Genomic DNA, 21,874 nt, shown 5'->3' on the forward strand with positions numbered 1-21,874 from the left:
TCTCTCACCTTGAAAACCCCATGAGATCGCCAAGTCAGCTGAGACTGGACAGCACACACACAGATGGTGAAGACTGACAGCGTAATAAGAATCACATTTAAGACTTGCTTGGTAAATAGCAACTAGAAGAAGAGGAGTTTGGATTTATACCCCCCCTTTCTCTTCTGTAAGGAGACTCAAAGGGGCTTACAAGGTTCTTTCCCTCCCCCCCCCCCCCACAATAAACACCCTGTGAGGTGGGTGGGGCTGGGAGAGCTCCAAGGAACTGTGACTAGCTTAAGGTCACTCGGCTGGCATGTGTTGGAGTGCACAAGCTAATCTGGTTCACCAGATAAGCCTCCACAGCTCAAGAGGGGAAACAAAACCCAGTTCTCCAGATTAGAGTGCACCTGCTCTTAACCACTACACCACGCTGGCTGTCATTAGCGGTGAAACCTTTCTTTAAAAAGGCTTCAACTTTCCAAATGTTTTTTTAAAGTTGAACCTGAGCAAATCCAAAATGTTCAATTCTACTCCATACGCTGTAAAGGACCTGTAAAGGACCTTTTAAAAAAGGAGATCATGCAGGTTTGAACCTGCGTTTATGTTTATTCCTTTACTTCATTGATACCCCACCTTTCTCCCCAAGGTAGTTCACATTATTCCACTCTCCCCCATTTTATCTTCTCAACAATATCCCTTTGAGGTAGGCGAGGCTGAGAGTGGCCCAAGGCCACCTAGTAAGCATCCGTGGAGGGGTGGGGATTGAAACCGGGTTCTCCCAGATCAGGGGCCTGCAACCTGGGGCTCTCCAGAGGTTCATGGACTACAAATCCCATCAGCCCCTGCCAGCATGGCCAGCTGGTGGGAATTGTAGTCCATGAACATCTGGAGAGCCGCAGGTTGCGGACCCCTGTCCCAGATCCCGGACCAACGTTCTAACCACTATACTATGCTGGTTTGGGGAAGCTGGATGGGTGTGCTAGGAAGTGACTGGTTTCGGAGAAGGTGTTTCCATATTCATGAAGGATTGGGTGATGCCCATGTAACCCCCATGCTCAGAATGGGTTGACCCAGAAAGGGGTGGAAACTCAAAGCAGCAGAAGGCTGCAGAGCTCTTTGGAGGAGACAAGGCTACCAGACTCGGACCTTGATTTCTATAAGCCCTTAACACCTTGTTGAGGTTACTGCAATGTTGTTGGGAACTATTGGGAAGGTGGTAGTTTATTTTTGTTATGTTGTAAATGTTGGAGTTTATTGTTTCAGGGTTTTTTTTTAATGTTTGTAATGAGTGAGAGTTCTCCTGGAAACCTTCATCATGTTGAATCCTGTTCATCAAGCCCTTGGAGTCTTCAGGAGCCAACCCACTTGCAAAGAAGAATTGGACTTGGCAGTATCAATAGACTGTAAATATAAGGACTTGACATGAAACCTGAACAGGGCCTTGAAGTGTGACGTTAAATGTTGATGTTATCTGTTATCTGTTAAGAAAGTAAACCATTTTGTTTTTTAAATTTGTTGTTGCAAACTCATTCCAAGTTCTGCCCCACAGAACCCACAGATAGAGGTTACACCCACTCGGTGCCAGATCCCAAAGGGCCCCTCTGAGTGTTGAGGGAAAACACTTTAGACCTTGTGCTAGAGCAGTGGTGGCGAACCTATGGCACAGGTGCCAGAGGTGGCACTCAGAGCCTTCTCTGTGGGCACGCGCAAACAGAATGCCCTCCCCCCCCCATCTAGGCTGGCCTGGGCCGCTGGGCTCGATTATTAGCATTAAACCTAAGACCTAGTTTTGGGGAAGCAGTGTAGGTAGCCCTGTTAAGCGCTGTTAAACCCCACTGATTTTCATTCGAAGAACTAAAGCGCGATCCTTTACCTGGGAGTAAGCTCTGTTGCTGGCAATGGGGCTTGCTTCTGAGTAAATCCTCCTAGGGTTGTGATTCACCCGTTGGAAGAGTTGCACTACCACCAAGCTTACTCCTGAGTAACGCACACCTCGGAGCCAACTGTTAAATTGCCACGTTGACACTTTATGATAAATAAATGGGTTTTGGGTTGCAATTTGGGCACTCGGTCCCGAAAAGGTTCGCCATCACTGTGCTAGAGAATGGCATGAGAAGAGAGTGCGGCACGCCATGAGAGACCAAAGAGGCCATTCGAACAACGTCTTGCACAAGACCGGTGGTGAAGCTACTGAGAAGGGCCCCAGGGAAATTCTGGCACAAGCCTCCGCAGGGACAGCCGTTTTCATCCAGAAAGTCAGAAAATGAGGCCCAACTCCCTTCTGCAGTTTGCAAATCATGATGACTCAATGGCACGGGGGCAGTGGACTGTTCCTGTGGAAGGAAGGGATTTCCTAACAATCACCTCTATCTTTAAGAGTGCAATGTCGTTAGCCCAAATAAATTCAAAAATACACACGTTGCACTCTGGCTGTGTCCAATCTTATATATTGATCTTACATATAACTAAACAACTTAACACTACTATTTGTATTTACATTTCCTTATTTCTCTGACAAAGTTCTTAAAGATATAGCATAAGTCTTCCAACCCTTATAACTAAACATAAATAATCACTTGATCCATTCAGTTCTTTGTTCAGAAACAAAGCTTCAGTTCCATATAGTCTATATTCCAAGATAGCTGAACAGGCATAATTTTGATTTCAGTATATATGCATCTGTGTAACTTTAATTTCAGATATACCCAGTAGAAGCCTCAAAGAACAGTTGGAAGTTGATTGAACATATTGGCATACTGAGGAAGACGCACGAAAAACGTTCTATGCGCGCGAGACGCTTTTATGTAGAACCTACAGAATTGGAATATGGACTACATGGAACTGAAGCTTTGTTTCTGAACAAAGAACTGAATGGATGAAGTGATTATTTATGTTTAGTTATAAGGGTTGGAAGACTTATGCTGTATCTTTAAGAACTGTGTCAGAGAAATAAGGACATGTAAATACAAATAGAAGTGTTAAGTTGTTTAGTTATATGTAAGATCAATATGTAAGATTGGACACAGCCAGAGTGCAACGTGTGTATTTTTGAATTTATTTAGGAAGGGATTTCCTGCCACGGAGGGCAGCTTTCTCATGGGGTTTCAGGGGAAAACCTGGGGCTGCTGGGCGAGGGGAAGGAAAGGTGAGAAAGCGGCAAAGCGTCTGCTGCTAGGCTTTCCAGCTGTGCCCGAGCCTCGAGTCTTACTGGGAAAGGGGGTCTAGCAAGTACAATGAACACATACATCAGAACATATCAAATGTTAGCCGTGGTGGCAATGACTCATTTTCAGCCAATCGTCACGCCTGACTCACTTCCTCCCCACTTCTGTAAGAGGGGCTGATGGAGTACAGGTTAAAAACCAACACAAACAAAACAGCGGGATGAAGCAGCTATTCGCTCTCTCAGAGACTGGGTCCATCCACCTGGATGAGTCGCTGAGGTTGTCACCCGTCTGCTTCCACAAGTGCTCACCGGCGTGGGGGGCGAGGCTGCTGGGACGGCAATGCTGGTGAACTCAGAAGGAAGTGAGGCAGGGCAGTACCGTGTTTCCGCGAATATAAGACAGTGTCTTATATTAATTTTTGCTCCCAAAGATGTGCTATGTCTTATTTTCGGGGGATGTCTTATTTTTCCTGTGTTCTGTTCGTCGGGCATGCTTCCAAACAAAAACTTTGCTATGTCTCACTTTCGGGGGATGCCTTATATTTTGCACTTCAGCAAAACCTCTACTATGTCTTATTTTTCGGGGATGTCTTATATTAGGGGAAACAGGGTAGCAGCGACTGCAATAGCAGGAGGGTGCCACTCCACTACCCACCCTGTTGTCATTGGCGTTTGGTGCCTATGGAAAAAGGGAGAACTCTCCCCAACTTCACAGGCACCCTGCTGCCCCCCCCCCCCCTTTGCAAATCTGGGATCTAGCTTTGCAGACATGTTTTCTAGGGCCTGTTGTATTTTCTCACTCAGCAGATTTGATAGCTCATACTTAAATAATGCTGCGCGTGCGCCGTGTAATCAAATGCACCAGTACCGCAACGAGGTGACGAGAAGGAATACCATCTCCCCATCAAGAATAATGAAGAAAGTTGCGAGAACTTTTTCAACAGAAAGGTAAAGGGAGACGAAGGATGTTGAGGCTCGCATGCCTTGCTGTGAATTTCCCGCACCCATTTTCACCTACGCTAAACACGACAAGGCAGATGCGGCATTCTGTCTTTTGATCCCACCTGCACAAGATGCAAACTGGCAGTCGGATATCACACAATGACTTATGTTAGATCCACAGCAAGAGGTCAATGATATACTAACTCTTAGGAGTGTGTCATTGAATAATATTTCCTCTTTTCATGGATATTTTAATTGCGGAGGGCGAAAACAAGGAGGAATCGCCTCAGACCTCGCTTCGCCTGGACGGCCAGCTCACAGCCAGAAAGAGCTTCGTGCCGCTTGCTTTAAGCAAAAGTGACTCAAGCCCCATTGAGCCTCCTGCCCAAATTAATTTCCTGCTCATATGGTCATGAAGCTTATAGAGATGCAAATCAGATAATGTTTTGATGATCAGCTGATCGGGGCTCCATTTAGCCCCTTGAATAAATATTCTTCCGCGGCTTTTGTGCTGGCTTCGCTAATACATTTTAATTGTGTTTAGAAAAGAAAAAGGGGGAAAAAAAGAAACAATGCTTCGCCGGATTAGCAAGTCTATTAATAGGGGTTTAGAGCTCACGAAAGACCCAAAAGGCCCATGTGTTTGCATTGCTTTATTGACCAGCACATGTAGCCGGAGAATGAACAGCTCGTTCCCTCTTAAAGGCACATTGTGGGTCGGCAGGATTAGCAGCTGCAGGCTTGGGGGTATTTCACCCCCTCGCACAAACACACTCCAATTAAGTCACTCCATTAAAGTAGGTCTTTAGATGGCAAAGAGTTTAACAGATCAAGTTTTCTAGTTCCCTCCTGTTTCAGCTTCTTCCCACTGAATCGGAAAATGCAGCGTAAGAAGAATTCTAATTCGGGACTCCCTGCCTCCCTTAAACAGAACATTTAAAATAGTCTCAGCAACTTTCCCCTTCTTCACAATTCAAGGTTCTGTTTTGAAGGCACCCGCTAGAGAAAACGGCAGCTACTGGCTGCTGGAGATGGTCTTACTACGGCCTCCCCCCACCCCCCAAACCCACAGTTAGAACTGTCATGTAAACCGGAAGGGGAAGTGGTTTGTCAAAACCCAAATAACAAACTGATGGCTGAGCAGCTTCTAAGCAACCACAACATTTTGAAATGACTTAACCTGGACTATAATAACACTCAATATAACCTTTAAAATACTGCGCCAAGAGTTATGGCCACTTAATATCTCAGCGCAAGCAAGTGCCATTTAAACAACAGAAACAATTCACACAGGTATTATCACAAGACAGAACAGCCGTTAAGTAAACAAGGGAACCCTAGAAGAGTGGGAAGTGAAGAAGAGAAAATAATGACACAATGATTAAGGCAACTGATTTATGCTGATTTAATTCTAAGACCTGGACGAGATGCAATCGTTTGTGTATATTTTATATATATTTGTTTTGTTGGAAACTTAGTAAACTACACACTTTAAATTGTGCAAACATGCAAGTACACCACTGATCCCAGGCAATTTGGTATCTCTCAAACCCAGTCCAGCCAAACAAACACGGACAAGCTACCCAGCTTATTTTTTGCCTGATTTGTGGAGTTATTACGTCCACTGCTTGAGTAACAGTTTAAAAATCTTGCCCGGATCCTTATAGGATCACCATTCTCCTAAACACGTTTCATATTAATGGCAAACTCATTCATAATGAGGGGGTCCCATCAGCACAAGGCTAAATATAATAGCTGGGTAGCTTCTAAGACACTACTTCTGATCAACTTCAGCACTGATTTCAGAGCTAGGTGGCGAGGAATTTTAAACACCAACAAAACAGTTGATCCTGACATTTACTGCAGAAACAGTTGGATGGAGTTCAGCGAAATACTTTTAGATTCAAGCCCAAACACTTTTGGACTTAACAGGAATTGACCCAATACCAGGCCTGCCAAGAGCTCAGCAGTGCCTGGAGCACCAGTGGCGTAGGAGGTTAAGAGCTCGTGTATCTAATCTGGAGGAACCGGGTTTGATTCTCCGCTTTGCCGCCTGAGCTGTGGAGGCTTATCTGGGGAATTCAAATTAGCCTGCGCACTCCCACACACACCAGCTCCCACACCTTGGGCTAGTCACAGCTTCTCGGAGCTCTCTCAGCCCCACCTACTTCACAGGGTGTTTGTTGTGAGGGGGGAAGGGCAAGGAGTTTGTTAGCCCCTTTGAGTCTCCTACAGGAGAGAAAGGGGGGATATAAATCCAAACTCTTCTTCCTCTTCTTCTTCTAATAAGGGTGCTCAAGTAGTCAAAACACCCTTTAGGTGAATGATAGAGCGAACATTAAATGAGACGTGGAGTAGCGTTAGTATGTGTGGGTCAGCGGATGGCAGATTGACTTCATGCCTTTTAATGAAATATACTGAAACTAGTGCGTGTCAGATTGCCAAAAAGAGCTTTGGCTCTAAGGATTGCGAGCAGCAGGGCCACAGTAGCTGGTTTCCTCAAAGGGTGGTGGCACCAAACATGGCTCAAAGGCTGTAGAACTAGGGGGCCAGACATTTCCAAGGGTCATTTGGGGGAAAACAGAACTCTGACAATGCACCCTAACTGGAAGAAGAGATCTTCCAGAAGGCTGAGCACAGGTGTGGCAGGAGTGAATTTCCATGTAGGCAGCTTAAGGACCAGGCTGCCCGTACTCCAGAAGGGGCACCATGGTTACCCTCCCCGTTCTAGGAATTACACCTGGAGATCTGGCCGCTGCGCAGTCTGTTAGACTTGTGATGCGACAGGAATGCTTAATTGTGAACTAGATTATCTGCCCTATCCTTTTCCCGTTTACTAAACATGCGGAGACTGCTGCTTGCCAAGAGAAATCACTACTGGCATCCTCTAAAAAAATCAACGAACTGCCTTTTAAAAAAAAAAGAATGTCATTTTGCTGTATGTTGAATGTGAGCTGGTGAAAGTGGGCACACACAGGTGCTAAGCCAGGGTTCCCAATATGCTGCCCGTGGGTGCCATGATGCCTGGCAATACTTTTCCTGGAACCCGCCAAGTGTTTTTAGAAAGTGGGCAGGGCTAGTGGGATTTCTGTCCTGCAAAGCTGGCTGGCTGGCTGGCTTGCTTATCCCACCTCTTTCCTGACCAAAGTCAGGCTTAAGACAGATTCTGATTGATGGACTGTGCTGGTTTTTTAAAACATTGCTTTGGCTGCAGCTGCCACCACCGTGGCAGCGAGATCCAGCGTGGTGTCATGGTTAAGAGTGGTAGACTCTAGTCTGGAGAACCAGGTTTAATTCCCCACTCCTCAATGTGAGCAGCGGACTCTTATCTGATGAACTGGGTTTGTTCCCCTGCTTCTACATTCTACCTTGGGCCAGTCACAGTTCTCTTGGAACTCTCTCAGCCCCACCTACTTCACAAGGTGTCTGTTGCGGGGAGAGGAAGGGACAGGAGTTTGTAAGGTCCTTTGAGCCTCCTTACAGGAGAGAAAGGGAGAGTATAAATCCAAAAGACTCTCTCTCTCACCACAGCACAAGGGTCTTTACTTTGCAAGTGAAGGTATGGTGCGGAAGCCATTTTGTACCTGGCTCTGCCTCCTATGGCAGCCATTTTGAGGCAGTGCACACCACACTGTCAATATTCCAAAAGGTGCCCATAGGTTCAAAAAGGTTGGGGATCCTTAGATTAAGTGGTTACAAAGGTGGACACAGGAAAGGGAATGTTGACATGTAGTGATCCAACAGCAGAAGAAATTCTGGTTTAGTGAGTGGAAAAGGAGCTCACACTGCTTGTGGGATGCTTGAAGGCAGTGGTGGGATTCAAATAATTTAACCACTGGTTGTTTACAAGCACCATTTTAGCAACTGGTTCTGCCGAAGTGGTGCGAACCTGCTGAATCCCACCACTGCTTGAAGGTATCTAAAAATAAGCTTACGGTACAAACGGAAAAACAACAACACAGTTTAAAACACTGCACTATTCCTGAACTCAGAGCAGAGGGGGAAAAAAACTACCTTATTTTCTCAGGACACACACACAAGACTAATGACATAGAAATAAGTCGCCATCTGCAAATTGCAAATTTTAAATTGTTTAAATTCTATGAATTTAATATTGTTATAGATTGTTTTTATATTTGTATTTATATGATGTTGATGTACACCGCCCTGAGCCCTCTGGGGGAGGGCGGTTCAAAAATGGAATGAAATAAATAAATAAATAAATACTAGCCGTTTTCATGTGCGCTGCAAATAACGCGTTTACTACTCCTGACCCGTGTTTGTAGGTGGAACGTAAGAAAATATACTGATAATCATAAAAGAAGCGGTGAGCTGGGAAGATTAAAAGATGTTTTCAGAGGACAAAGGGCATTAAGTAGACAACCGTGAAGAGTGTCACTGTGGGGTAATGGTAAGGAGGCCAGATGTGGACGTGGCAGATCCTCAGAATTTGAATTTGTCCACCAAAGGTCTTTACTGGTGATCGAGTCCCTCCCAGTCTAACCTATCCCACAGGGCTGTTGTGAGAATAAAATGGGAAGAACAATCTACAGGACTCCGTGATCATTTGGAGGAGGCGGGGGGATGAATTTCCCTGTTCCAGAAATCTTAATGGAAAGTAAACCTACGTTTCTGAAAAAAAAAATCTTGAAGTTAAGAAAAATGTTCACCAATCCGTGCCACTCACATGTCCTCCACTGTAATATCCTTCAGTATTTGGCAGTAATCCACATTCCACACAGCCTGATCGTCCCACACCTTCGAAGCCAGCAATATAGCACCTAGAACTATCCTCTTCCAGTTACTTGGACAGATGTCAATCTCAGCGTAGGTCAAGAGCCTTTCCAAGTAAACCTGCAGAAAGAGACAGGGAACCACTACTCTTAAGTCTTCACAACTCAGAGTTTAGCTGGAGGTGAAAACAGCCAAAGTTTGCTCCCCCCACCAATATATTCACCCTGCATCCACCATTTCATGATTTTGTTTTAAAGCCAATCACATGCAATTGGTTCCCTGAAGGATGGCCATTGCAACATTGCGCCGGGAAAAGGCAGAGGAAAGGTCACTTGCAAGAAGGCAAATTTGGTACAGACAAATGAAATCTACTAAGTATCACCGCAAACGTCATCACTGGTGTACCTTAGAGATTCTACCCGTGTATTCTTAGAGATTCTACTGGTGTATTCTTAGAGATTCTCAGAGCCTTTTTGAGATGTAAAGACTTTAGTAAGCTCAGGTTTTCACCCAGCTATGACTGCTTCATCTGTTAAAAGGTCCAAAGCAGGTCCAAAGTATAAAATTCTGCATACCTCCAGCGAGACATTTACATAGAGATTTTCTTCACTGCTCTAAAGGAAGCCTGCAAGTAACCAGGGACACACACATTAATAGAAAAGGGTTTCGACTGTTTTCAGCTTCCACATCATGCACAGATTAAAAAATTGAGGCAACAGACAGGAAAACTGTGGGGCGGTTGTCTTAAAGTCACAAATCAGGAAACATCTATGATAGTTTCAGAACCACCTGTTTCTTTAAGCCTTTTACATTTCCTGCCGGCTGCTTTGCTCTGTCTTGTGGTTAAACCCTGCCACCTAGTGGCCAAAATGGTTTTTAAAAATGTTTCGAAGACAACTTCCTGAAGGCCAGATTCTGACATAATTCTGTACTTTTAGGTTTGTCTTAGAAGCGCACACAGATAAACACGAGACACTGAAGCTGGTCGTGTAGGCTGATTTTGCAGGTGAGAGCTATGAGATTTCCATGTGTCGCCCATTTGGGACCCCCAACTCTGTGGGAACAGAAGCATGGGTGGAAACCTAAGGGAGGCGACAGGGCAGCTGCATAACAGAGAAAGGGGTATGTGTGTGGGGATCTGCTAAGGAGCGAACAGGAGGAAGGACAACCAGCATCAACTCCCCTGTGGAACGAAGGCATTTTCTGGAATAGACATCCCCTTGGAAGAAAGAACCCTCTCAGGAGGCAGGAATTTGGATGGTAGGAAGATGGGGGATAAAAGGAGTCAGAAGATGAAAAAGAGGGAGGGGGAATAATCAGCAGGTGGGGACAGCCAGGGAGTTGGGTAGAAGAACAGCCAGCAGGGTCTGGGGCTCTGGCAGTTTGGAAAGACTAGAGCCTTCCAGGAAATTGAGATCTGGCTATTCTGGCTAGGAACAAGGTGCCCCCCCTCCCCCACGGCCTTTACATCTGTGCCTCTGCCATCTGGGGTTTGCTGATCTTCCCTCCTTGAAAGAGGGTTAGGAAATGGATTTGCCGGACGCCACTGCAAGTTAATCTTAGTCTTTATATTTAGTCTTCATTTTATTGCTGCTTTTAATGGTTTTAGTTATTTTTACTTGTATATGATAGGCATGTACTGTACACCGCCCAGAGCCCTCCGGGGATGGGGCGGTATAATAAATTGAAAAATAAATAAATAAAATAAAAATAAATAAAGATGGGGGCAACAGACAGTGGCTGCGGCTAACTGTCCCAGGGGAGGAACTTGGTGCTGAAGCCAGTGAAGATGGTGACTGCAGAAGAAGAAGAAGAGTTTGGATTTATATCCCCCCTTTCTCTCCTGCAGGAGACTCAAAGGGGCTTACAATCTCCTTGCCCTTTCCCCGTCACAACAAACACTCTGTGAGGTAGGTGGGGCTGAGAGAGCTCCGAGAAGCTGTGACTAACCCAAGGTCACTCAACTGGCATGTGTGGGAGTGTACAGGCTAATCTGAATTCCCCAGATAAGCCTCCACAGCTCAGGCGGCAGAGCTGGGAATCAAACCCGGTTCCTCCAGATTAGATACACGCGCTCTTAACCTCCTACGCCACTGCTGCTCCTGGACCCCCCCTTCTCTAAACTGGGACTGTCAGTCCCTGGCAACTGTTCAGTGATCTGAGCAGTTAAAGTGGCACCTCTGCCATTCCCGGCTGTTGGCTTTGCCTTTGGCTGAAGCAGCGTGAAAGTAAGATAGCCCAGCAGGGGTGTCGCCCCTGTTTGCACGCGCATTTGACAGGGTATTCCGTGACTGCTAATTTACAGATCATTCCAGAAGCACCGGGCGGTGCTTTTCACAAGCAGGACTTCTCAAGAGTAAATGCCAAATGATGGCACCACATCAAAGAGAAGCCCCCCCCCCCCCCCGCTAAATGGCTCAAGGTCACTGGCAAAGAGGTGTCAGCTGGTCTGCAAAACTTTGCATCCTTGACGTCAGCCCTGCGGCATTTCCCTTGTTCTTGCCATGATGACGTGTTGAATAAGGGGTTCCCATTCCTGTTGCAGTAAGTGATAGCAATATATTAAACGAACTAATTTCTTAGGCTGCAGGATAAAAATGACTCTTTAAGACTTTCGGACGCTTACTTCTATGGCACGGCTGGGTGCTTGGCTGTGAGGTTTCCCCTACAGCACTCTGTTTAAAAAGGAGTCTCCAGATGTGAGGCTTCCTTCTCCCCGACAGGCATTTTGCCTGCCCGTCACTTCCTGCTCATCTCCTCTGGGAAGTCACAAAACCCAAAAGAAGAGTCAGGCTTTCTAGTTGGCCAATTAGTTTCACCGAAAAAAGGGCAGTTATAGGTCAGTGGTGGCGAACCTTTGGCACTCCAGATGTTATGGACTACAATTCCCATCAGCCCCTGCCAGCATGGCCAATTGGGAATGATGGAATTGTAGTCCATAACATCTGGAGTGCCAAAGGTTCACCACCACGGTTATAGGTTGTGTTTTGCCAGGATTTGAAAACTGTGCCGCTTCTCTGATCTGCAGGGTGGTAGCTTTGGGAGAGGCTAAAAAAAATGTGTAAATGAAATTAAGCTGCAAAGGAAAGATAAGCTCGCTGCGAGGCAGAATGCGCGTGCATAAATGACCTTTATTGTGAGACCAGAATCAGACTTCACTGGCCAAACTGATGTTAGATGGTGTCTATTTCATCCTACTGACATAAGCCTGCCCAGGACTAAACTGTTCTGCCCGGGGAGCCAGCTTTGCTCAGTGAGGCACAGAAGACTAGGAAACTCTGTTCCCTGCAGCATATCTGCTACACCAGTGATGGCGAACCTTTTCAAGACCAAGTGCCCAAACTGCAACCCAAAACTCACTTATTTATCGCAAAGTGCCAACGCGGCAATTTAACCTGAATACTGAGGCTTCAGTTTAGAAAAAATGGTTGGATCCGAGGCGTGCGTTACTCGGGAGTAAGCTTGGTGGTAGTCGGTGGCTTTGCTTTGAAGCAACCGTGCAACTCTTCCAACGGGTGACTCATGACCCTAGGAGGGTTTACTCAGAAGCAAGCCCCATTGCCAGCAACCGAGCTTACTCCCAGGTAAAGGATTGCACTTTAGTTCTTCCCATGAAAATCAGTGAGGTTTAGCAGTGCTTAACAGGGTTACCTACACTGCTTCCCCAAAACTAGGTCTGAAGTTTAATGCTAATAATCTCCCTGAAATAATTATACTATTATCACATTGGGGGTCTGGCGGGGGAAGGGGGGGGGGGGAGAGGGAAGTAAAACTTTTGCTTTCTGAAACCCAACCCCCCCCCCCCACATACACACAAAAAATAGAAGTAAAAAGGCAGTCAAGGAAGGCAATCCTAAGCAAGAATGCTGTGCGAGGGGTGGGATAACTTCAGGAAAGCTAAATTTGTGGAGCCACCATCTGATCTGCGGTTTTTTCTTCACATGTCATCACAGCACTTGACTTCCCACGAAAACGCGACAGGAACAGAAAAATAAAAGCATGGAGAATATTTTGAAATGGACCTCTCTGTCCCACATTTGCCTCTGTCAGAGCGGCCCTAATTCTGACAAGGAGGGTGGGGAAGGGATGCTCAGGGCGATAAGGGATGCTCCTCTCCCTTTCCTGCCAGTTGGTCGGGGCCTGGTTTAGCTCAATTATTTATCAGTGTGAAATCCCTTTTGTCTTTTGTACTTTTGCTTTGATCTTGTGGGAACGGGATACGAGCCTAGGGACCTTCCAAGATCTCTCCTCCCTGCCCTGGGCTCCCAGGCACTAAAAGCCCCATCACTCTCTCTCCCAGGGGAGGGGGGCCCTTAACAAACAGTTCACTCCAATCGGGGCAAGTGCCTGAATTCCACCACCACCACGCCTGCCCTGCTCTTGGCAGACGCACTCCTCCCAATGGTAGTCCCTCACCCGGACTGCTGCTTTTTAATCCTACCCTCAAAGTTTTAGTTTGGGCCCAAAAGTTACATGCCAAGAAAAGCGTGCCAGCCTCCAGTCTCTAAAGCTTTGTGGAGGTGGGGGGTTCTTGAGGGGCGGTAGATGGCACTTACAGCAAATCAGGTCAACTCAAGAAGACCTCCCTGAAGCTCAGCCCCAGTCAACAGAGCATGCAGCGTGACTCCCAACGCGTTTGCAGGCAGTCGCCTCTGGCTGGGCGAGGGGGGAAGGGGGAGATAATGGCATGCGTGCCCACAGAGAAGCTCTGAGTGCCACCTTGGGCACCCGTGCCATAGGTTCGCCATCACGGTGCTGTACCTTTCAGCCTTCTGGAATTGACCTTTGAAACTTAATGGGTTTTGTAGTTGTAGCCGTGTTGCCCTGGTTTACTGATCTGTGCCACCCAGCAGTGATTGTTGGACAAGTGGCTTTGAGCATTTGTCAAAGACAAGCGTGTGGATGGGTAAGAAGATAAAATGGTTCTAGTGCATGAAGTGCAGATGGCCCGTGGCTCTTTTCTTTTCCCTGCAAAAACAACCACCATCACCAAACCAGAGGTAGAGAAAATCCAGTAAGTCTTACCAGCGTCACTATTGCACATTCGGCAGTCAGCTGCGCGGCGCTGAAAAGTGTACGAACGAAGCGATAGATGTGCTTGTGATCAGGGTCATGCTTGTAGTAGTCATCTGGAACCTCTTCCCGCTGAAAGAGAACACCATTGGGAGGTACTTTAAGGCCATATGGAGGCTGCATGGGAACATTGCAAGAAATGACTTCAATGCAGGGGAGTCGAACTCATTGGTTAAGAGGGCCAGATATAACATACACATGATTTTGTTGGGCCCAGCCTTGGGAAGGTTGGGGGGGGGGGGGTTGGCTGGCTCGGCTGGCAAACTGCCAAAAAGGCTCCCTAGCCCAGATTGGAACTGTGGAGGGGGTGGCTACCTGAGCTTGAGAGGGGTTACAAGGACCCTGTGCCAGCTGAGGCTAACAATCCCCCCCCCACACACACACACACATATGGATCAAGATTTGGGGAAGGTTTGCTGCAGCTGGCTCACAGGAGCCCTCTCAAGGGGCCAGATTTGGCCCCCGGTCCACGTTTGACCCCCCCCCCCCCCGCTTTAAGGGATTCCATGTGACAGGTGGTCTATGGGAAACGCCCACAAGCCTCGTTTCATCCTTTATTGTGCTGCAAATTCCCCCAAAAGGAACCTCCCTCAATGACTTGAGCGCATGTGCGATTTAGAGCCATTTCTATGAGACATGAAGGGCCCCCACTGAAACGTAATCACTGCTACATAATCACTGACAAATTTCTTTCCCGCACAGTTTTCTCTACAGCAGCCTTTATCATGAGGGTCAAGATCTTTCTTTTTTAAAAAGTTCTTAAGTATGCCTAAAGTTCAGATTTTATTTTTAAACCATGTTATTTTTAGCCACCTTGCTCAAGCTGGATATGCTTGAAAAATCAAGCCAGATTGGGATGAAATCAGATTTACCGTCAGCGGGTGAGATTTCTCATCAAAAATATCCAGTGATCTGTCTGAATCCCTGTAACACAGAAAACAGCACATTGTTGGTATCTGAGAAGTTTTTACGTGAACCCTTGAATCCCATCCTGCGCTATGTTGAAAAAAATCAAGTGGTCAGGATGACGCCTCCCCCCAAAGAAGGAGTGACCACTATTTCATTCCCTGCCCTCTCCCATCTTTATTTTTACCACCCCCCTTTCCTCTGCTGTTTGACTCTAAACATTTAAAGCAACAGCGATAACACAACAAGCAGTAAGTTTTTTTAAAAATCAAATTTTCTTTTCTTTCTTTAGTAAACTTCTATCCTGCTCTTCAAATACTTCCCGGGGTGTGTGTGTGCGTGTGTGTATTACACAATATAAATATGCATCTAGATGCCACAATAAAACATCATCCTGAACATATACAGTACCTCCTAAAAACATAACTAAGAATAATCAAAACCAAGAGCCAAAACCCCACCCCTTCTCTAACTCCCCAGGTGCCAATGAAAGTCAGTCAAATACCTTGGCTTTTTACAAGAAGGAGAAGGAGGAAGAAGAAGAGGAGGAGGAAGAGTTTGGATTTATACCCCACTTTTCTCTCCTCTAAGGAGACTCAAGGTGGCTTACAAGCTCTCTTCCCTTCCTCTCGCCACAACAGACACCTTGTGAGGTAGGTGGGGCTGAGAGAGTTCTGAGAGAACTGTGACTAGCCCAAGGTCACCCAACAGGAATGTAGGAGTGCAGAAACACATCTGGTTCCCCAGGTAAGCCTCAGCCACTCAGGTGGAGGAGTGGGGAATCAAACCTGCTTTTCCAGATTAGAATCCACCTGCTCTTAACCACTACACCATGCTGGCTCCCTCTTCCTGCTGTTGCATATACATGGTAGCAGCTACAGTCGCTTGCCTTGGAAATCAAACACGGGGTTCAGTCCTGCTCAGTCTCACACTAGTGACTGAGAGACCCTGAGCAAGGCACATTTCTCAGGCTGGCGACAAGCACAGGATGACTGTGAATGAGTGCTGCACCGAACCACGCAATCCTGGGCAAAGTTACTCTTGTTGCAGCCTGCTGCTTTCAGTGGCCTTCGACTGAAGTTAGTCTGCAAAGGGTTGCACTGTAAACTTCGCAAAAAGGAATGGCAGAGTTCTCATGGGAGTCTCTTCATATGCTTACCGCCACGGAAATTTACCATCATCTAAAGATCAGACTGTACGACCAGGAATACCAATCTCTCCTGAGTGCTGACCAAAGCTCCTGTTCCCCTCTATACTTTGGGATCACACCCCCGAAATCTAGCCCTGCTGTATATTTAGAACAGCTTGTTAATTATAAGTGCAGATGGGTCATGACAAGAGCAAGGTGCAACTCATTCCCATCTGTCTATCTTCAAGGTCATTTCCTTAACATCCCACAGAGTGAGTGTTGTTGTCGGTACTGTCCCAACGCTATGGACTCAATCCCTCATATCCTGCTTTACTGTTCAAGGCATAATGATATTAGAACTGATCTGGGAGCTTTACTACCTCTAGAATTTATGTTTCTCTCAGACAAACAAAAAATGTCTAAGCTATTGAACAGCCCTAATGTAGAAATTTCTGAAGCAGTTGCTACATTTTTAATCCATGTTCTACATGATATATAACAATGATCCTGTTTTTGTACTTGGAATGTATGGTACTTCTGGTTTATGCCTAATAAAGGTTTTTGGATTGGATTGGAATGGAATGGCAGAGTAGGAATTAGTCATGAAAACTGTTCATTTCCCCCCATGTCTTAATCTCAGTGCTGACACCACAGGCTCATAAACATCTCCAGTATCAGAAATTTCCATGAATGGGAAAAGTTCAGTTTATTCCGCACTTGGGTGGCAGACCTAATACACCACAAACCATTCACACCGGTTGGAGCAAGCAGACAGGCTAACAGTATTTTGGGGGGGGGGGACTCACAGACTTCATACGTTCCTTGAAGTCACTCAGGTTACAGATGAGAATTTGGCAATCGCAAGTAATTCACAAAAATTCACATGCATTGCAGTTTCATACTTGCAAGAGCACAGCCCGAGCTATAATTCAAACGAGAGTCTGATAATTAAGGCGTTCCCCCATGTCAGACAGCTATACTTAAGAATGATCTCCGTCAGAGGAAGAAGAAGAATTTGGATTTATACCCCACCTTTCTCTCCTGTAAGGAGACTCAAGGTGGCCTACAAGCTCCTTCCCCTTCCTCTCCCCACAACAAACACCTTGTGAGGTAGGTGAGGCTGAGAGAGTTCTGGGAGAACTGTGACTAGCCCAAGGTCACCCAGCAGGAATGTAGGAGTGCAGAAACACATCTGGTTCCCCAGATAATGTGGAGGAGTGTGGAATCAAACCTGGTTCTCCAGATTAGAATCCACCTTCTCTTAACCACTACACCCCGCTGGAGCACCTCCACCTCCTCCGCAGAGAGGAGGAAGAGGAGTAGCCTGCTTCTACTATCAGACTCCGCCAGCTCCGTTTGAAAAGCCGCTGTGAACAGAAACTCCAGGTACGGGAAACCTTCTGCAAGATTTAACACAAGATGTCACTCCATCTTTGGATTCATGAACACTTCTTTCCAGGGTAACTTCAATGGTCCTAAATAAGTTATTTACTGTCATACTTTTCAGAGGGGAACCGAAACATTCCAAAAGGTTCAGGTTTTATAGTTAAGTTTTTCTTGTGACACTTTTTCAGGACATGTTTAACTCCACCTCTGGGCATGAGCTCATTCCCAGGTTGTGCTGGAGGCAATGGATTATCCTGTGGCTACCACCAGAACACTGTCTTCACACAACCAGGTAGAGCTCAAGATTACTCATGCACCAGAGACTAAAAATCAATGCTACTACTTACAATGAAAACCAAAACAAGACACTTACCTGTTCTTTATATGATAGTATATTGCTAATGTCACACTGTGAAGAGAGGGAGGGAAAATGTCATGTTATTGGAAACGGTTCTGTGAATTCCTTTTTGACACAAGGACTGCAGTTAGGGGCGACAGCAAATTTCATAACAAAATTCATGGGATGATCTTTCAGTGGCTAAGTGGTTTCTTTCCTGGGGCCTATTCTCAGTTGAGCTCAAGACAAATTACCTGCAAAAGTAGGGTAAAAACCTCAGCATCAAACACCCAGCACCTGTGCTAACAATTTCCAGGTTTCACAAAGACACTGTTCTCTTGGAAAAAATAACAGAAAATTAGTTTGCGCAGACCAGCTGAGAAAGAGGTCAGCAATGTCCGAGAATCTGGCAGATTACCGTTTGATAGAGGATGATGCTTACGGGAATATAGCCGACATTATCATGAATTGGTCTGAAGATTCTACCATCACCCCTTCCAACAATAACACAACAGACCCAACACAGTGGCTGCTGTGTCTCACAACTCCCTGAAATATCGGGACTGAAAAATTTTGGCTGATAAGCAAGCAAGGATGCGTGGCCCATACTTCGTGTTGGGATCTAACGGAGTAGCCCAAAAGATAAATTACTGGTCTATAAGGGAGAACATTTTAAACCAGTGATGGTGAACCTTTTTGAGACCAAATGCCCAAATTGCAATCCAAAACCCACTTATTTATTGCAAAGTGCCAACACGGCAATTTAACCTGAATACTGAGGTTTCAGTTTAGAAAAAAAATGGCTGGATCCGAGGCGTGCGTTACTCGGGAATAAGCTTGGTGGTAGTTGTTGGCTTTGCTTTGAAGCAACGATGCAACTCTTCGAACGGGTGAATCACGACCCTAGGAGGGTTTACTCAGAAGCAAGCCCCATTGCCAGCAACCAAGCTTACTCCCAGATAAAGGATCGCACTTTAGTTCTTTGAATGAAAATCAGGGGTTTAACAGCGCTTAACAGGGTTACCTATACTGCTTCCCCAAAACTAGGCCTTAGGTTTAATGCTAATAATCAAGCCCAGTGGCCCAGGCAAGCCTAGGTGTGTGGGGGGGAGGCGATCCCCCCCACATGACAAACTCTGTTTGCGTGTGCCCACAGAGAGGTCTCTGAGTGCCACCTCTGGCACCGGTGCCATAGGTTCGCCATCACTGTTTTAAACAGTCCCTGGCTAAGGAGTCAGGCAGAGAAGCTTCGAGTTCTCCACCTAGCCAGAAGCTTAGAAAATATTAGAATTCTTAGTGCCTGGAGCCAAAGTCTCCAACTACTCACAACCTTGACCAAGCCAGAATTTCTTGCTTTCACTTCCCACTGCCCCCCCCCCCCCCCGCTTCCCTCAATGACTAGGGTCGTGGTGGCGAACCTTTGGCACTCCAGATGTTAAGGACTACAATTCCCATCAGCCCCTGCCAGCATGACCAATTGGCCATGCTGGCAGGGGCTGATGGGAATTGTAGTCCAATTAGCCATGCTGGCAGGGGCTGATGGGAATTGTAGTCTATAACATCTGGAGTGCCAAAGGTTCACCACCACTGGACTAGGGAGTTTTTCCCCCAGGGCTTATTTTCAGTTGAGTTTACAGAAATGCTGCTCCTGGTCTGTGGACCCTCAGGAAAAGCACAGCGGCTCCAGTGGAACTGAGCAACTGCTCAGTTGGAACACTGCTCTTGTAGAAACGGGGGCTATAAGCTGGGGACTCTCTCGTAGAGGACCACACCAATACATGGGCAAAATTAATTTGCTATGCATAAATCTGGACAAAGTCTGCCTTGCAAGATGGGTAAGCTGCTGTAAGGTGCCCTTCAGCAAGTTCTCTGGGATTTACAGGACACAGGATGGGATTTACTCAGATTGACCATCAGCCAATGACTGGTTCTCAGAACTGTGCACACTCTACAGAATATGATGATCGCATCACAGAATATGATGATCTCATGATAGAGACTTGTTGCCTGTGAACTGGCTTAGGGATTTCCCTCCTAGTGTACGTGTGTTTGTGCTTCAGATTCATCTATTGTCCACCTCATGTATAGTGCACAAGTTTACGGATATATATGTTTTAAGTATTTTCATTAAAATGGAGTTTTTAATCTTGTATTAGAGCCAGACAGGGGTATTGTGTTTTTGCCGTTGACGTTTACAGGACACTCCCCAAAAGAATGCATCTCAACTGTGAGGCTGCAGTCCAATTTTGGTTACTTGTGTGCTGGAGGGTTGGAAAGGATCCAAGGGGCACGAGGTCTCCGAACCACCAACAATTCAAAAGAACTAAACTGTTCTCAAAGGGAAGATTCTTTCCCACAGCTTTCCCTGAACGCCGCTGTACTGCCTAGCTCTGTTTTCAGATAGGACATGGCTAAAATACACTACACTTAATATATCGGCTGCAGTTCTAAGTTTATTTTCAGTACCAGCTGCAGTGCCAAATTTTGGCTTCACCAAACCTAACGTGATTCACGTGCTCTTTGTCTTTTGCTGAGTCAGACCTTGCGTTCAGTTTTTTCTACTCTGACTGGCTGCTGCTCTCCAGGGGTCCAAGTGGAGGTCTTCCACATCACCTTCACCCTCTGCCTTTTAAGTGTAGATGCTGGGGACTGAACCAGGGGCCTTCCACAGATTCTTGGACAATAAGAATTAAACCTGCTGTACTACATAATATCAACTTTATGATTGTACCAGGTTAGCCTGTGGAAGACTTTCCACGTACTTGAGACAGTTTGGGGCAGTGGTGGCGAACCTATGGCACAGGTGCCAGAGGTGGCACTCAGAGCCCTTTCTCAGAGTTCATCATGGGGGGGGGGCAGAAAATCACCCCTCCACACACACCTAGACTGGCCTGGGCATGATCCTTTACCTGGGAGTAAGCTCAGTTGCTGGCAATGGGGCTTGCTTCTGAGTAAACCCTCCTAGGGTCATGATTCACCCATTCGAAGCGTTGCACGGTTGCTTCACCAAGCTTACTCCCGAGTAACATGTGCCACGGAGCCAACTGTTTTTTCTAAACTAAAACCTCAGTGTTCAGGTTAAATGGCCGTGTTGGCACTTTGCGATAAATAAGTGGGTTTTGGGTTGCAATTTGGGCACTCGGTCTCAAAAAGGTTCGCCATCACTGGTTTGGGGGGAGGGGGAGAGAGTTCCTTTGCTACTCTATATACTTGTGTCCAACTTCCCGCCTTCTATGGGCTTACTGGATCAATCAATTCAGCCAAGAACACATTGTATTCATTCAAGCGTTTCAAAGTCACAAACCAACTTTAAGATACATATCCTTGAAATAAGTTACAGAACCTATAAGAGTAGAAAATCTCAGGAACTGCAAGTCAGTAGCAGATCGACTGATGGACCAGATCAAAGAGACAAAATCATCCTGGCTCACTAACCCCTGAAATGTCTCTAAATCAGAGAATTTTAGAATCAAATACTTGAAAAGACAAATGTGACACTATGAGACAGCAGATAAACGTGAGAAGCCACAACTTTATGCCTTCCAGACACTGAACTTGGTTCGGTTAAAAGTTGCACTGCCAGTTTTCATGATGGGGAAACATTTCTGCTCAACTCATTCACAACAGAACTAACCATCTCCACCAAGGCTGACCGGAGAAATTTATGAGATCCCCCAAAACGTTTCTAGACAGCTATCCGGGTCCCCCTCTCCCCACTTATTCCCAGACGCAAAGGTACTTACCATTTTATTGTGCTCCTAAGATTAGGCTGGCTGACTGTGCTGTCATCTATAAATATTGTTGAACACGAACTATACTTTTTTGTAAGCTGCCCCGGGGAAACCTACAAGGGCGAAACAGGAGAGCCAATATAAGCTGACTTTCAGTGTCTTGATTTCTGTGTTGGTCGCAGACTCTGCGTTTGTTGGAGACTTAAGTGCATTTGCTGAACAAACCAAAGAAACGTCAAGGAGGGTTGCTTAAATTAGCATGAGAAACGAAGACGGGCAAAATTAAAACAGACGTCTGTTAGATTACGGTGGGCCTATAAGGCATCTTGATCAGGCTGCAAATTTTGAACTCCAGCATGGAAGATGCCAGACCCCAGTCTCGTTCTTGGATGCTGGAATGGTTTTTTAAAACCATAACAGAGAGCGATCTGCAAAAAAGCAACAGCGGCTCTGCAAAGGCAACATATATTAAGGCAACTTGGAGAATT

The 21,874-nt window shown here is 46.1% G+C and overlaps 1 protein-coding gene across 1 annotated transcript in view; it reads right to left on the reverse strand.

Moving 5' to 3' along the window:
- The window catches only part of CCNYL1 (cyclin Y like 1), a 47,583-nt gene that overhangs the window by 6,501 nt on the left and 19,208 nt on the right, over window positions 1-21,874 (reverse strand). Inside the window, exons 6-10 of the mRNA XM_048483542.1 lie at window positions 21,399-21,499; window positions 17,692-17,727; window positions 14,770-14,821; window positions 13,850-13,969; window positions 8,778-8,944 (exon numbers count right to left, since the gene is read on the reverse strand). Of these exons, the coding sequence (XP_048339499.1) occupies window positions 8,778-8,944; window positions 13,850-13,969; window positions 14,770-14,821; window positions 17,692-17,727; window positions 21,399-21,499 (476 nt within the window). The remainder of the gene's footprint in view (window positions 1-8,777; window positions 8,945-13,849; window positions 13,970-14,769; window positions 14,822-17,691; window positions 17,728-21,398; window positions 21,500-21,874) is intronic.

This window comes from Sphaerodactylus townsendi, linkage group LG02 (genome assembly GCF_021028975.2).
Source record: "Sphaerodactylus townsendi isolate TG3544 linkage group LG02, MPM_Stown_v2.3, whole genome shotgun sequence".
Taxonomy (NCBI): domain Eukaryota; kingdom Metazoa; phylum Chordata; class Lepidosauria; order Squamata; family Sphaerodactylidae; genus Sphaerodactylus; species Sphaerodactylus townsendi.